We start from the raw sequence: 16,563 nt of genomic DNA, 5'->3' as shown, positions 1-16,563 counted from the left end.
AGAGAGGTCACGGAAGTACCTATGTAAGATTAAAATCTAGATTCTTAATCGCGAAGATCCGTCGCATCGTGGGTAACCCCATCCTCCAAGTTTCCTCCATAATTACCCCACGTTTTGAACCGCACGTATCCCGTCGACCGCACGGGAACAACAAAGTCCGGTTACATCACCTCCCAGCCCCGCTGACGCCTTTAACTGGCCGCGGCTCCGCATACGTCCAAAGGCCTCTCGTCCGATCCCGGTAGGATACCTACCGAAGGACAGTGAGAAAGCTCGGGGCGTTGACCGGTTCGTCGCCGAAGCCTGCAGGAAGCTTACAGCGGGAGTGGGGACTTGGTTGTTCGCCCATCGGTTAATCCGCCATAAAAGGGGGACTTAGCGCAGTGGGCGGTTGAAAACCGGATTATCATTGCTTTTTGTGGCATGATCAAGTGACGTTTTGGTGAGGAGCCAACCCGCTTGACGCCAAGTTACGACGGACAGAAACCCGAACTTTTTCCCGGTATCGCACGATGTCATTATCGATTCAAGTTTTGGAGAGTGAGGATCCAAAGTCACGATGCACCGTTGCCTTGCATACAGGCGACGCAACAAAGACGCAGCAAGATCCGGACTGAGATCACGAGAGACCGCTCTGCATTACTTTGGTGCTTGTGACTCAACCGCCGATCACCTGTGCCGCAATTCTCAGGCCCGCTAGCTACCCGTAGGATATCTGGCGAGATGTCGGCTCCGTGGACCGGACGCCGGCACAAGCATCATAAGTGTTTAACACACGGAGTAGCTGCGCTCTAGATATTTGTAGTTCCGTCTTGCCGCAAACCTACCTAGTTTTGGGTTCTTGCAATCTTATCTTTTGGCACACAGCCGCTTCACAGAATATTTGCTATCTAGATTGAGTTTTCAACGTCGACCTTGAGAAAGAAGCATAGGCGGCATATGGACCAACATCGGAGTGGCAGAGCCCGGCGGCTTTGATGCGGATCAGAGCCTGGTCAGGACCTGGGGATGGGACTGGGATGTCCTGGAGGATAAGGCCCTTGCCGGGGCCGAGGAAGCGGACGGCTTTCACCATAGGCTGAGGCGTTGTGCAAAGACAAATCTGATTTTGCTATATTTGATCTCGGTTTCAGGACTCAGGGACAAACAAATACATGGTTTCTGAATCGAGAATAAACCTGTTGAGCATCAACTTTTTGTAATCACCACGGATCTTTGGGACTGACAAGACAACGGATACAAGCATCTGAAAACCAAAACTTCCAATCATCAATGGCACCAAACACTAGTGAGCATTCCCATTCTATCCCCGTTGGATGCAAATTCAACTCACAACAATGTAGGTCTGCTATCTGTCCTTACTAGGTATGCTGGTATTGATGTCAGCATTAAGAGCGTCTCTGAATTCTCCCAGAGACAAACGTCTCTTTGAGCCGCAAGGGTCGACAAATTCGTAACTTCTACGAAGCAGGCCCATGTTGACGTGACCAGATGCGCCCTCCGGAACAGATGCCCTCACGGCGCTTTCCCAGTCCTTGAGAGCATCGAATGGCTCTGAGCCTGGCCTGTTCGCCGCACCAAAGTAGAACTTGATGACTGCATTGCGGCCATTGACAGTCTCGCTCCCGCAGACTTCGTAACTCACGGATTAGCCTCTGGCAATCAAGTGGCTGGCAATGCCAGCAACTCCGGTCACAGTGCTCGGGGAGATAATGGCAACTGGCCACTGCACTGAACCAACCCATTCCGCTGCTGCAGTGATTCCATCGTCTGCTGGAACATCCCAATCGATAGGCCTAACGAGTCCAGGTAGCTTCTCACTAACAATGTTGCCATTAGAATGTTTTCGTTGCCATTATTGGAAATGAAGAAGCTCTTACATCAGGGATTGTAATTCTTGCGAATTCTCGTCCTCGGTCTTCAGTTCGAGGCTATGCGAGTGCCTTTGCTGCCAGGCTGCAACATCAGCCTGGACTAGATCCAAAGTCATCCTGAGCCCTCCAAGTGTTTCGTCCTGAACACTGGCTATGAATTTCCTAGTATGGACATGCGGAAGGAAGTCGATCTCGCTGATTCTGGCTCTATTGGCATTATTCTCAAAATTCTGCTCCTCTCCGGGTGGACTTTTGAAGAAGCCAAGATGGAACTTCGGGAAAGAATACGAGAGGCAGCTTTCGACAGCCCCGGTTCGAAAAGAGCCAGCCTCAGCCGTCAACGATGATTGCTCTGGCGTAGATGATCCCTGAACGAGTTCTGTTCATAGTTATATGTTAGACAAACTTTCCTAGAAAATAACACGTACGGATTCGGTTCTTACGCTCTGGAAAACGAGATGTTTATAGATGGACAACGTCAAAGTTAGGGGAAGAAGGAGAAGAAATCCCAATGTTGTCTGCCGGGACCTGTATCAGTGAAAAAGTAAGAATATTTGGGATGCAACTGACAATTATGATTGGCATCAATATGAATGTTGATAATAATCTTTCGATTTCCATGAGCAGCGAAGGCCCAAGCATCGACCTTGACATCGGGCAAGGCTTGTGTATCGGCCCTAGAGACACTGGTGTTCACCTTAAGAGAGGCCCATAATACGATGTGATCTTCAGGCCGGTCATGATTCTTATGCAGGGTGATCTCAAATGTCGGAGACATGATGAAGCGTATTACAGACAATGCCTCGTGTTGGTCAACCTTTCGCTGATATGATGAAAGTGAGGTAGGAAAGCTTGTGGTTCATGATTAAGCTGATACGTAGAAGACCAAGCCCAACCGAGCGTTATATACATGTATCCAAGCTGCCCTCTCCCTACACCATGAGTTTAGCAAACCAGCGAAGCCCCTCTCCATGGGAAACGGAAAATCTTTGCATTGAGAAGTGCAATTTGCTCAGGCATTCAATGATTCACCGTTTCCTCAGTACATGTAGTCACTGTTAGAGAACCAAGATCAATTCCGGCATGAAGACGTAGGCTTCAAGAAGCTTCTTGCCGAAAATTGTTATGCTGTATTTCACAGCATGCTCTGTCAAGACATGAACACTTACGCGCCTTGAGACAGCCCTTTGTGAACCAAAGCTACTGTATGTCTTGGGCATCATCACATGTGGACAGGAAGCTTGTACTTGAAAATAATGACACTAGAAAAGTGCCACAACGAATATCGTCTGCCCGTTGGTGATGCTGTGGTGCTGGCTCTTAATTTGAATTTAGGGGCTAGCCTTCGGAACTTCCTACATCTCGAGGGGTTCCAAATCTCAGACAAAAGCCTTATGAAATTGTCATTGCCAAGGCCGGGAAGCAATTATGAGACTTTTAAAACCATGGCAGAAAGCCACTTGGATTCAACAGCAAGCACAGAGGACGCCTGACTGCAGGGCCTGCGGCAAGACACCTCCGGCCATAGTATCAGAGAGGCAAAAGGGCGGAAAGGCTTCCAAATGGTCTCAGTTGGTCCCACCATGTCTCACTGACTTCGTGAAGAGTAGTTCCGGTGGCTGCTGTACACGGGAAACAGGGCAAATTATGGAGCAAGCCCTTTTAAAAAGCGTTGGGCAAAATCAATCTATATTTGGACCCCACGGGGTCGAGGAGGCGTACGCAAACCTTCCGGCCCGGGACACGGGGTATCGGTAGCAATAGTGAAAAAGTGCGAGCCACGTTCCTCAGGTAGGTACTCGACCCATGAAGGTACACCTATGCCTCATGAGTCAGAAAACTATCATCAACCTAGTCAGTTTCTGACTCGCCGATTTCAAGACTAAATACGTGGCATCATTTCCCGCTTCAGCAACTAATGCAGTATATGCAAGTACTTTTGAAGGCTTTCAAAGCAGCAGTGCTGTGCGAAGCTGCTGACAGGATAGAAATAAACAAAACGGACAAGTGTAGTGACTCCGCAGAGTAGGCCCAAGAGAGATTCTGCATGAAAGAGCCAGTGTGTTTGATCTTCGTCTTAACTTTTAACTTAAGGGTCGAATTGCCCGGAGTGAGATGGAGCTCCGCGATATCAATCGCTTGAAGTCTCCTACGTTAGGAAATGCTAAATATTACGGCTTACTCGTAGCCGTTCAAATCTTCTCCTGTAGTTTATCAAAACCATCGATTTCGAGCTCTAGTATCTTAGCTTCGTGTTTTCACGACAACTCGTTTAGTGTTAGACTACCCGAGGCCTGGATAATCCTTCCAGACCATGCCTGTACGTTGGCGAAGCTCGATGAAGGAAATACGGGTAGTCACTTAGTAGGAGATTAAAAATGAGTTGCATCGTGATTCAGCTTTCAGAGACCGGGTCGAGGCTTGTTGTCAAACAGACTGGCCACTTTAGGTAAGCTTTGAGAACACAAATACTGCATCTATATCACGTTGAGAATCTGGAATCTTGCGATGTTTGAAGTCACATCGAGACCAAGCAAGCAACGGGGATGCACGTGTATCTACGTGCCAACAGGAATTACTACCAGCTATGAGGATGGCATGTTTGTGACGGCTCGTCGGTTCAAGGAAATGTGGATATGTAAACCAGTCTCCCAGTCCAACCACTACCCTGGCCCAAAAAGGCACATTGAAATACGGACACACCATTTTCTGGTGCGAATTTGATGGGGACGAAGATGGCGTGAATATGACGTTTTCCAAGGGCCCTACATCCAGCGAAGATCTCTTACATCCTTAGCAATGAACAAGAGTAGGAAAAAGCTGCCCTTGCTTTGCGTGTTCCGATTCAGCTGGAAATGTATTTTGCCCCAGTGACAAGACTTCAGGATGCAAATGTCTTTGGAATCTCAGGGCAAGATGTGGCTGTCTCCCTTCTCTCAGGTGCTCGCGTTCTTCATAATTTGCCCATGAATGACTCAAGACACGGTCTCAGCCCTGTGTTTGGATCAACCTTTCGGTCCCCAGCCCCCCAACGCAGCCCTCAGACTCAAAATCCAAACATGCAAAAATGCTGTACCGTCAGAAGTCGCTGGTTTCACAGCCTTGTGGCTGAGACAGCTCTCGAGTTGACACCGAAGAACCGTCCAAGAGGTCGCGCCATGGGCTGATTGGCGTCAAAGACGCGCTGTACTTCTGCTGGGGTGCAATATGAGAGAGCTTCGTCCCTACGCAATCCACTCAGTGTTTCTGCTTCAAGTGACTTTGCTGATTCCATTCAAGGATTCGAAGGTTGCTTAGGCCAACTGAATGTGCATTGAAGCGCACTCTGATGATGTTGACAACGTTGACGCCATAATTCTTGGTGCAACTATGCCAAGCTCTCTGCTTGGGCGCCATCCTTATCAGAAAGCTCACCTTAGAAAAAGAATCGGGTGGAGTCCAAGGAGCCAATCAAGTGCCCATGCTTCTCTCAGCGTATCACAGACCCAAAGGCACCTTTGATGATGCTGACTTCATTCACCTTTACCCCGTCCTTCGGCCCAAACGAAGGATGAAGACGAAGTCAGAAACAGCTTTTTTGTACGACTAAAGCGGTACGAGCTAGAAGATCCCCCACAAATCATACACACACCTTAGTGACCCTCTGAACTCGACGAGGAATCTGATGATTCAATGAAACCGGGAGTTCAGCTCACGTACGTCAAATGCGACTGCGGACGAGTCCGAGTCGGTCAGACCCTTTTAGACTTCTTGTGTTAGTTCAAGAATGATATCACTAGTTTTGCACGCTCACCGGAGCTCAGCTATCAGTCTAATAAGGCTAAACAGTCGGCACATTTGCTCTGCCCTAGAGAGGACTTCAATCTATGGATCGATGCTATATTCATAGACTAGCAGAATGGTCTTTCAGGCTCTCACCCCTTAGCCACGTAGGATCATATTCCCTCATGATGAGCGAGCTGAGCCAAAAAAGAATTGGGTCCACTTTCTGCCTGGACTGCGATTGCAAGTAGGCGGTCTCACGTCCTTCATTTCCAGATTTGACTCTTGAAAGACGTGGTCCCACCGGATCCTTGCTGGTTTACTTCATGTAGTAACATGAATTTCCCCCTCAAGGATTTCACAAACGGCTTCAAATCAATATATAGAAACAGCTTCAGGATTGTTTGATGCGTCTGGAAGCAAAGGTGAACGGACTGCAAACCCAATGCCTCGCCAGAGAAACCCCCGGGAGGAGCCGATCTCCGCAGAAGTGGACCCACTTGCCGGCCCGTCTCGGTGGGTCACCGCAGGGCTGAAGCTAACCTCTCAATCAGGTCTGACATTGTCTTGAGGGCATGGCCAATGATGAATTTGAAGTTCCCGATTAATCTGTCGTCTGCAGTTCTGCGGGTTCTGTGCTCCCTGCCATTTCTTTCGGCAATTGTCACTTGGCTAGAAGAGAAATCCTAGATTCCACAGCGTCTGCATATCGGCTACCGTGACGCAATGTAATTGGCATTCTTATTACCATCCACATCAATCGGATGCTTTAGCCTAGCAATTACTACGCTGAAAATTGAAATAGTGAAGAGCTCGAGCCATCGAACGAAATAAAATATTAGAGGCCCAGCAAACTTTCAAAGAAGCAGGTCCAGCAGCACTTCATACCTTGGTATTTTCAACCGCATCCCGAGAGCCGGGTCGCTCGTGAATATCCTCAAGTTCGACTTGGAGCACCTTTTGAGTATTTTTCTGGACTTTGTCCTGCACATCTTTGCCCTCGAACATGAAACTCAGTTCTTCGAGGGTGCGGCCTTGAGTCTCGGGGAAAATCGTATAAACCGTCAAAATCTCTACCAAGATCCACACGCAGTAGACAATGTAGTACTTCCAGCCGATGGAATCTAGCGCGATAGGGTTAACGTAAGTGTTGAAGAATACAGCAAAGCGGACCGTAAGTTGCTCCACAGCGATTCCCTTTGATCTATATGTGGTGTTAACATTATTTTTTTATTGAAAAGATGACAAAAATGGAGTGTGAAGTAGCCAAGAGGGAAACAGGTACTTGCAGAATCTTACCTTTGACTGAATGGAAATAGTTCCACGAGATAAGTGTAACTAGATGGAGTTAGCGCTCATCAATTCATGGTAATCTTCAGTCCAGAGAAGGGGAAAGACAAGAAAGAAGAGGAAAGGGCTATTTACGCAAGGGCATTCCAGCCAATGTTGTAGAACCTGCGACAGGAAAATTAGCGTCTATCTCAATCAATAGGATGGCAGGGTCAGACAACTTGACTTACGGCGAGTAAACGAAAATGAAGACTAGAACTGGGATAGCAGCTCTTTGGGATTGCTCGATTGCGAATCTGGCTGATGCGACAGTCCAGACGGTGTAAACGCAAGCGGTACCGATTGTACACACAAGGAACATTTTCCTTCTTGCAAACCGTGGTGCTATCATGGCGATAGGAACGGCATTGATGAAACCTTTCCCAATTATTAGCACAAATAGCTGATAATAATCTGCGAGAAGACAACGTACCCCAGCATGTATTGCCCAGAATGAACTTTTGCACAGTGTGGTTGTCCGTAATACCGACAAGATTCAGGATTTTTTTCATGTAAAAAGAGATCAAGCCATTGCCAGACCATTGCGTGAAGAAGCCCATGATCCCAGCCAGCATGAATCGACGGCGCATAGCTGCATCGCGGAAGACGTCTGCCCAAAGGAATTTGCTAGCGACTTCCTTCTCTTGCTGGATGGTGGACATAATCTGGGCGTACTCGAGGCGGACGAACTCGTCGCCATTTTCCCCCTCGCTGTGATACTTGCTAAGAATTGCAAGTGCCTCGTCGCCACGGTCTCTGGATATGAGCCAGCGAGGTGACTCGGGGCAGAAAGGCATAAAGACGATTTGACAGGCACTGGGCACGAGTTGGAGTAGACTGGGAATCCTCCACGCCCAGGTGGAGGACATTTGAAAAGTGCCAAATGTAATTCCTGCTGCCACAATGGCCCCTGTCGAGTAATAAAGGTCAGCAATATACCCGGCTTAGAGGTTTCATAGGGATTAATATCATACCGACGAACCAGCTGGCATTGAAAAGACTTTATTGTAAACATATTAGCAACTGTAAGTTCAATATCATGACAAAGGGGTTGAGTTTACCTGGTCATGATTGGGCGCTCTTTGGCGTAGGAAAGTTCGCCAATGAGCGAGGATGCATTGATGATTGCGAAGGGGATTCCGAATCCCAGGATCCATCGCGAAGCCAGGAACATATCGACGTTCCTAGCCCCGGCTTGGAGCCCAGCACCCAAAACCATAATCCAGGATCCGAGTAGGATAGTCCGCCTACGACCGAGACGCTGGCTGAAGAAAGGGACGAAAGGAATCGCCATAAGAGCGCCAAGGGAGTACATTGCGTTGAGAAGGCCAAGTCTTGACGAATTGGGACGACCGAAATCTAATTATGCTAGTGTTAGTACTGGGCCATGGAAAACGCCAGCAGGTTTGCTTTGGAGTTATCTCACATTCGAACCACGACGAAACAGCTTGCAGACTGTTCATCATAGAAGAATCGAAGCCCGAGGTCCATTCGACTCCAAGTGCAGTCGGGATGAGGATGAGGTAGAGGAACCGCAGGTTTGGCTTCTTGTACCAGATTGTCTTATCATTCTGCGCGATCTGCGACAACTGCGGATCGACGTGGTGTTCTTTGGCTCCGATGATGGCCATGATTGCTGTATGAGAGGTGGCAGACCACTTTGCTCTTGAACAACGAAACGAACCAAAATCTCTGGCTCTGTGAAGTTGGGAATTGCGATGTTCAAATACTGACTGGACATTACGTGGTATACCTGGCTCCTAGTTCCCCGCGGCGGAGAGGATTGTACACGCTCGTCCCAGTCGATCTACCCCACAAAGATGGCGAGACATCAGGCCACCAAATCACTGTCGAGAATTCTTCGTTGGGGTCAGTTCTAGATTACTTCCCACCCACAGAGAACCTAAACGTCGCGTGCGGGGTTGCTGTCCGCGCGGGTAGGGATCCCGATCTTAAAATCTGGGGTAAGAATGACCGAGGCAACGCCGAAAAACAAGGGTCTTCGGGACTTTGAGGAGCCTTCGCCGGGAATTTATGTCACCGTCTGCCGCATTCATCTACAAAAACATGTCATCTGTCAACGAGGAGTGAGACGAGATGACAGCCTAAATTCAGGGTGTTCAATGCTAACGCACTTGGGAGAGGTCTGATGAACGATCTGGTCCAACCTTTGTTGTCCCTTACCCAGTGTTGTGGTGCACTAGCGAGCAATCTTGACGGACCAACTCCGCTCCACGTACTTTAAATCCATCAAGGGTGGGCAATGGCGCTTCCATCATTGCCTGGCTATATGGTCTCTACATAAGGTAGTTGTTCAATCTGCTCGGGTTCGATGCGCTGTATTCCCCAAATCCCCACTACCCCTTATATTCATTACTTGTGCGGATGGATGAGGGCAGTAATCAACGGCCAAGGGCAACCGATGCTGGAACAGCCTTAATTTAGAGTCGGGAGGCTGGTGTCGAAAGAAAAATATGCAACGCGCGCGAAGGCTGTCGACGAAAGTATAACACAAAGCCGAATCGGCCAAGTATGCCACTCCCTTTCTAGATGGTAACATAAGGCACTTTCGCACGGAACGCTTCCGCGAAACACTGCCCACTTCGTTTTCGACTTTCATGAAAAGCGATAACTTCTCTCGGTCGGGGTAATTTCTGAAAGGGCTTCATGGGACCCAGCTTATTGGACTGGATCCGGAGACAGGTTCCAAAGGAGCTGAATGAGCTTATCGATTGAGAGGCCACTTCTTGCAATTTTATGAAGGCAAATGCTTTTCGCTTCTCGATTCGAGATGCGTGATACACATTGTTGCAAAGTAATCATGCGATATTGTCTTGAGCCCAATGCTATTGATCATTCAGCGTGCAAAGACCATCATGAACTCGATCACGGCGTCTAGAAAAGCCTTTGCGAGAGTCTCATCAAGACGTCCATCATTGAAGCAGACAGAAAGGCCAGTCTCACCCTTCCAACTATCCATTCAAATAAGTCTGCTTACCATAAAATCAGCAAGGCCATTTACGATATTTGGCCTCTTGAGTGACTGGTTGTGGACGTAAGACCGGGGAGAGGAGCAAAAAGGTTCTTACCCATCAGAAGAATAAGTAGTGAGATGGAAATGGCAGCTTTCCACTGTGAGTAATCTCTCACCGTCGGTGCTCTTGAGTTCTCGTGGAATATATTTGTCGACTATCCCGTCACTCACAAAGACCTGTACGCAGTCGAAAGGTGAGTAATGCTCACTAAGACACCTTGATGAAGCAAAAGGGTTAGACTTGGGGCTACAGAACGGAAAGCTGGTATGCGAAAATGATGAAGGAGCTCTGAGAAAATCCTTTAGAACATTGAACTCAACAAACTAAAATGAGGACTGAAAACTACTCACGATCCCAAAAATCTCGCTAGGAAGTTGCTTTTCGCCTGATCTACTACCAGTTGAAATTCATTCTTCAGCCAATACTCGTAGCCGTCTCTGACATGACGAGCCAGTCTCGCAAGGTTATTCCTCACGGCTTCAGGGTTTCCCTCGTCTACAGCCCATGAACGAAGCGGTGTGAACTCTACGGAAGCGCCAGCCTGACATGATCCGTAACGAACGCCTGCGTCGCGACTACTTAGATAGCGCCTGCCGTTGACTGGCAGCGGCGATGAAAACATCTGGGAATCCGTGGTGTCGGACGGCAAGGGGCGAACTCGAAGTAGAGCAAGCACCATGGCAGCATGACCGAGGTGAGTAAAGGTGAAATGCGGTCCTAGCCGACTCTTGATAGCCTGATTGATGGCCTGGCTTTCACCAGCAGTAAACTTTTTCCATAGGGTTCGAGGCATGCCTATAGCGTTAGTGACAGGGAGGCCCCAACTAGACTTCAAGACGTCAGTGGGTATAGTGACCATATTAACTTCGACTTAAGCTTCATCAAATAAACCAAATAAGCTAGGAAGGGGAGAAACAACTGCTTACCCCGCTTCTTAGCAATGACGCGATGAACTCATCTCGAGTTTTTTCAAAGTCGTCTCCAAGTGCCTCCCTCCACATCCGTTTTGCATGCATCGAGGACGGGCTCGTTGAGGTTGAGAATTTCTTCACCCCAAGGATGCCGAGGCACACTGACAGCCGAGTAATTCTTGTCGCCTGTGTCTAATTGCTGTGCAACACCCCGAAGCAAGTCACCCGCAAATATGCGTGAGCTGATGCTGTCCCAATGAATGTGGTTGAATGCACAGAGTATGTCCACTAGACTGCCAACTTCGAGTAGAGTCCCAGGTTCCGACGCCTGACCGACGACATAGATCTTAACTGGGGGAAATGATTCTGGGGGACTCTCTTGGCGCTGTTTCGAGATTCTTTCGGCAACGTCCAACCCATTCTCAGCCATTGACACCGTTGAAACGCTGTTGCGTGCCCATTCAAGAGCAGCTTTATTTGAGACTGGCGGAGTATAGTCGATAAAGGAAGGATCATCATCGGTGGTCCAGGTTACTGTACACCCAACCTCAGGGTGCTGGTATCGAATGTTGACCAGGGCCACAGATATTTGCAACGCGAGGATTTCCAGCGATAACCCAGGAACTTCGACGCGGAGAGAGGTGTTGAAATAGTTGTCGTATTGACCACGAGAGTTTGGCGCACGCAAACCGACCCAAGCCTCGGTGCCAAGAGCAAGGCGTCTGACAGAAATGCGATCGCCTGGTACGGAATTCCAGCGGTATATTGCCGGCTCTAAGCGAGGCAGGGGTGGAAGAGACATGATCATTTTTCGACTGGGCTATTTCTGTCGTTTCACCTCGGACTGGAGTGGTGAGAAAGTGGAACGATGGTGTTTTGGTGATGTTGTCAAGACAGAGCTGCAATATAGACCAGGTATAGTAAGCCTCAGAGTGGGAGACAGGGGTCAATTTAATGTCTCAACTCCAAGGCCTTCAGTATTCTGTAGCCGAATGAAGCCTAGCGCTGACAATCCGAACGCAATGCAATCCATTTGAGCGGTACAACAGGATGCGAGAGGCACATTCATCCCTCTCACAAGCCCATTGCCTATGACCGTCATTCAAACACACTCTTTCCAATAGACTGGCGCAAACTTTGGCGTCGGCTCAGTGGCTCAATAGAAGCCATTCAAAGTAGGTACTGGTACTATCACGATACTACGTCTATTACACTGTTATCACTGCGTGAAAGACATCTTAACTACCTACGTGGAGGAACTAGTTATTTCCGCGGCCTTTCTTTTGCCCCGGCAGCGACGACACTTCGAAAGTCATTTCCTTACGAATCCCTCGGACAGGCGCAGTGCTGCTTTTCTCCGAGACGCTGTCCTCATCAAGGCGCGTCCAATCCCCCTGCCCTGCATTGTCGTCTTCATAATTCGTGCCTTTGCGACTCTTGCTCTTGGACGTCACTCCAGAGCCGCCGATGGTAACGAGCCCAACTGACCCTGGAGGGAGGCCATGGGAGGCGTCAGTCTGACCCAATGTTGTGGGTCGTGGCGAACGATGGCGCAAGAAACATTGTCTCAAGGCAGGAAGGGAGCCGGCGATGAAGCCGATGGCAGTCTCGACGTTGGACCAAAGAGGGATGTTGGCGATGTGGACTGGCAGTAAATTGAAGTTAGAAATGGCCGATGAATCATCAAAGAGTAAGAGCCTACACATACAGGCAAGGTCGTCGAGCGGACGGTTGTAATGGTCGATATATGGAGTGCGTATCATCGTCGAGATTGAAGCACTGCGTCATGTGAAGGGGTAGAAATTAGCCGAGGGGTTCACCTCGAAAGGAAGCACGGGACAGAATACTTACAAAGAGCCAAAAGAAAGAACGAAAGAGACCATGATCTTCGTTGAGAGCTTCATTTGCGTCTGCCAGAGGATGATAGCTGGGAGAACGGCACAGGCGAGGTCCGTAGCGATGGTGCTGACAGTTGAAGTGTACGATAAGGCCAGCATGGAGCTGACTGGAGAACACTTGCCGCGACCCTCGAGCAAGATGCTTGTATCCCAATTGGCCGCCACGGGGCGGCACAACAGCAAGATTCCAATGAAAGTGGTTAAGAATGTGGCGATTGTAAGTCCCATCAAGATACAGACGGCAAGTCGAAGCTTAGGCATTGTGGTGGCGATCCGCAGAGTGGTGATGCAAATCGACGTTTTGACCGTACATAATACTGCCACGTAGAGCAACATCCAGATCATCAAGTACTTAATCGATTCGACCAACATCACTGGGCTGAGGTCTGCATTACGCGTGCCCAGGCCGCTCCACGCACCCATGCAGGCGAGGGCGACGTCAACGAGGTAAATGACCTAACAGCTAGTGTTAGCCTAGGCTTGATAAGGCAAACCAATGCTAGCAGGTCTGCTGATAGTAATCTTGAGAGGCTTCGACTTACCAAACCACCGAGCATCAAGCCATCGTCCCAGCTGAAGGTCTTTGCTTGAAGTCGAATTAACGTCCTCAGGCCAACCACAATCAAAGACACGACGCCACCAACAATCGAAACCACGACAAGACTGAGACCTGTGCCTTCAAGTTGGTAGACGAACCGCCGATTGGGGTCCTCAGTCGTCATTTTTCCGGGCGTCTAGCATTACCTGAAAACTTTGGCCGTTCGAGCTGAGCTTTGCCAAAAAGACCAAGTCAGCGAAATGAGTGACTGGAATGGCGTTGGTTAAACGACAATCGAGGTGCTGGCGAGGGAAAGGCAGAACGAATGGGCGAGTAACGTACTCCTCGCAAGTGAATAAAATTCGATTCTGGCTAGATCCAGCCTATTTTCGACGGGTATGCGAAGACGCTTGACAGGTTATATGTAAGCGGACCAAGTTTTCTTTGCCGCCAGTCACCAGCCAAACGTCCTTCGTCTCGCGCCGATCGTTGGCAGAAAAGCTCCTGACAGTTTTCCAATTGAGATGCTTGACGTCGCTAAGATCCTTGATCCATCCCTGATTAAACCTTGGAAAAACCCAATTCGCAGGGAAGGATGCTTCTGGCTTCGGCAGAGCAAGGGGTTGCGCGGGTTAGCTGATTTTGGTAGTACTCAGCACCATCAGAGGATCTCAAGGAGGCGACTGGAAACGGAGTAATGAGGCAATTCTTGGTGGAATGACCAGGTAACGTATGTTTGACCCGTTTGTCGGGTTTTCGGCTCCGCTAGGTGGGACAACCGGGACATTATATGCCATGCTGTCAACGGCCGCACGTTGGCAGAAAGTTTCATGTTATGACAGGATATAGCCTGGACATTGAACTTTATTAAGGACAGGATGCAACCATCTTGGTTCGTCTTGCTGACATTACTCATTGACGTTATAAAATCCCGGATAAATATTGAATCTGTCCTCAGATGCATGTATTTATAAGTGAAGACCACAACATCGACAGTTTATGGCTTCGGCATTCGCCATGCGCCCTATCGCGGTCCCACCTACCATTCAGGCCTGGAAGACTCGATGTGACCTTGATCAACATTTTCATTGGATTTCACCAGTGGAGAAGGTGGATAAGAAATTCGTTAACAAACATGCCCTGCTCTTGAGGCTCGAAAAGGTCTAGGGCGTTCGCTGAAGATCCAGAAATGGCGAGAGGATAGACCGCCTGACGGGTTGACAGGCACCACGTTTCGGCTGTCACATTTCTCATATTTTCCTTAATAACCATGCTCCCCGGGCCCCATGATATGATTTGGTTGAAAATTGCCTGGAAATCAATTGCGGCGTGAATTTACTCTAGCACAAACATCACGTTGTGCTCTCCGTTAGACAAAATGGCCGAATCACAAATCACCGTTCCCATTACGCAAGCCCCTCCGTACAGAGTCCACGAGGGCAAGACGGCCGTCATTACGGGCGGTGCAAGGAGTGAGCTTTCTTTTTTTTGTATCATTGATCGGAACACCTACGCTGACAAGAGTCCCAAGGTATTGGTGCCGCCATTGCTCAGAACCTCGCCTCCAAGGGCGCCAATGTCGTTCTCGTCTACCTGACTGAGTCCTCTGACGAGCCTGCCGCTGCTCTCGCCGCGCAACTGTCAAAGGCACACAACATCAAGGCAGCCCCTGTGCGCGCCGACTTCAGTACACCCGATGGCTGCTCCAAGATTGTCGATGTGGTGAAGAGTGACATGCCGTCCAACGCCAAGACCGGCAAGCCGCAGGTCGATATCCTCGTGAATTGCGCAGCTCTCTTCCACGCCATGCCTCTTGAGGCCGTCAATATCGAGGACTTCCACAAGGTCTACTCCATCAACGTTCTCGGCCCCATCCTGCTCACGCAGGCAATCAAGCCCTTTCTGCCTACCGACCGTTCGGGTCGCATCGTCAATGTGTCCAGTGTCGGTTCCAAGGTTGGTCTCGAGTACTTGACCCTGTACGGCGGCAGCAAGGGCGCCCTTGAGGCCATGACGCGCACATGGGCTCGCGAGCTCAAGGAGCACTGTACCGTCAATTCTTGCAACCCCAGCTCCACTATGACGGACATGCTCCGAGGTGCTTCTGAGGAGGCGAAGCAGGCCATTTCATCTTGGTACCCTCTGACGCCGCTGTGCGGAATCCGAGAATGGGACTCGGATGAGCAGAAGGAGATGGCTGCGAAGTACGGAGGACGGGCCGGTTACGCTGAGGAGATCGCCGGCATAGTTGGCATGATTTGCTCGCCCGAGAGCGGGTGGATGACGGGATGCCTAGTCAGTGCCAACGGAGGCCAGTGGATGGCCAGTTAAATTTTATGAATTGAAGCAAATATTCCTTGTCCACTCTCAATCTTGAGCTTCAACTGGATACGACTATCCGTATTCGTACTGACGGTCGCCGTATCGCAAAGACCGAGCAGCGGGGAGTCTCGCAAAAAACTTCCTCGCTCAGCCACGGTGACCACCACGTAAGTACTCCACGTGCGAAACCACATCACTCTATGCAGGGGCTTTTTGAGTCCGGCAATAATAAGCGACGTTGTTCATGAAGAGGATCCCATAGGTTGTTGATAAAAGAAATTGGGGGCCGCTAGGAGTCACTGGGGCTAACTCCAGGTTCAAGAGGATCTCCAAGGTGGCATCGCTGGAACCAACAATCAGCGATTGAGCGGCTGTAAGGCATTTCTTAGAGCGTGAGCCAATCAAGACCCCGGAACAGAGGGAATAAAGTGGTGACTTGAAGGGGGTACAATGGGTCACATAAATCATCCCCAATGAAATACAAGCTCCCCTAGCCCTGGCCCATTGGTGCGTCTTGAGCAGCCTGGGTCCAGAAAAAGTTGGGCCTCAAAAATTCTGGAGTCATCGACAGATATAGTTAGACAGTCGGCACACCGCCGCTACATAGGGGTATGGGGAATTGAGTATTGGTTCATCGCAAGCAAGCCTGTTCCATGTGCTGTGTCCAAGTGATTCGTCCTGATTGTTTCTCTTGCATAGGGATCTACCCAGCTTGTAGGTCCATTGAACTTCGATTGGAGATACTCGCTCTCGTTGAGTCTTTGGGTCGTGCACAAAAGAGACCAGGGTTTAGCTAACCCCCAACGGGACGGTCCGGTGGAGTGGCATCTTGCACTCTCATTTCAGGGATACGAACGTATTCCCACAACGGTGTAACCCCGAATCCATCCTTGA

General features: G+C 49.4%; 6 protein-coding genes across 6 annotated transcripts; 1 reads left to right on the top strand and 5 right to left on the bottom strand.

Annotated features, from left to right (window-relative positions):
• Positions 1-1,348: 1,348 nt before the first annotated feature.
• CORC01_01471 (uncharacterized protein) lies at positions 1,349-1,990 on the bottom strand (the record flags this gene model as incomplete). The annotated part of the gene is made up of 3 exons (XM_022613126.1): positions 1,349-1,632; positions 1,738-1,820; positions 1,881-1,990. The coding sequence occupies 3 exons, from the start codon at positions 1,988-1,990 to the stop codon at positions 1,349-1,351; spliced, it is 477 nt and encodes a 158-aa protein (XP_022480225.1).
• A 4,528-nt stretch (positions 1,991-6,518) lies between these two features.
• CORC01_01470 (major myo-inositol transporter iolT) lies at positions 6,519-8,695 on the bottom strand (the record flags this gene model as incomplete). The annotated part of the gene is made up of 8 exons (XM_022613125.1): positions 6,519-6,840; positions 6,936-6,974; positions 7,062-7,091; positions 7,157-7,343; positions 7,399-7,875; positions 7,940-7,965; positions 8,027-8,324; positions 8,392-8,695. Coding segments are annotated over 8 exons (1,683 nt in total), but the record flags the coding sequence as incomplete, so codon positions are not given.
• Positions 8,696-10,346: 1,651 nt separating this feature from the next.
• CORC01_01469 (uncharacterized protein) lies at positions 10,347-10,679 on the bottom strand (the record flags this gene model as incomplete). The annotated part of the gene is made up of 1 exon (XM_022613124.1): positions 10,347-10,679. One exon carries the CDS (start codon positions 10,677-10,679, stop codon positions 10,347-10,349), a length of 333 nt encoding a protein of 110 aa, XP_022480223.1.
• Positions 10,680-10,969: 290 nt separating this feature from the next.
• CORC01_01468 (uncharacterized protein) lies at positions 10,970-11,713 on the bottom strand (the record flags this gene model as incomplete). The annotated part of the gene is made up of 1 exon (XM_022613123.1): positions 10,970-11,713. The coding sequence occupies one exon, from the start codon at positions 11,711-11,713 to the stop codon at positions 10,970-10,972; it is 744 nt and encodes a 247-aa protein (XP_022480222.1).
• Positions 11,714-12,170: 457 nt separating this feature from the next.
• Positions 12,171-13,531, bottom strand: CORC01_01467 (uncharacterized protein; the record flags this gene model as incomplete). The annotated part of the gene is made up of 4 exons (XM_022613122.1): positions 12,171-12,556; positions 12,620-12,690; positions 12,763-13,265; positions 13,352-13,531. 4 exons carry the CDS (start codon positions 13,529-13,531, stop codon positions 12,171-12,173), a joined length of 1,140 nt encoding a protein of 379 aa, XP_022480221.1.
• Positions 13,532-14,725: 1,194 nt separating this feature from the next.
• CORC01_01466 (short-chain dehydrogenase) lies at positions 14,726-15,678 on the top strand (the record flags this gene model as incomplete). The annotated part of the gene is made up of 2 exons (XM_022613121.1): positions 14,726-14,819; positions 14,879-15,678. 2 exons carry the CDS (start codon positions 14,726-14,728, stop codon positions 15,676-15,678), a joined length of 894 nt encoding a protein of 297 aa, XP_022480220.1.
• Between the last annotated feature and the right edge of the window lie 885 nt (positions 15,679-16,563).

This window comes from Colletotrichum orchidophilum (assembly GCF_001831195.1).
Source record: "Colletotrichum orchidophilum strain IMI 309357 chromosome Unknown Scaffold_8.1, whole genome shotgun sequence".
NCBI lineage: Eukaryota > Fungi > Ascomycota > Sordariomycetes > Glomerellales > Glomerellaceae > Colletotrichum > Colletotrichum orchidophilum.
The sequence above is the reverse complement of the archived record's forward strand: the minus strand, read 5'-3'. Positions and strand labels throughout refer to the sequence as shown.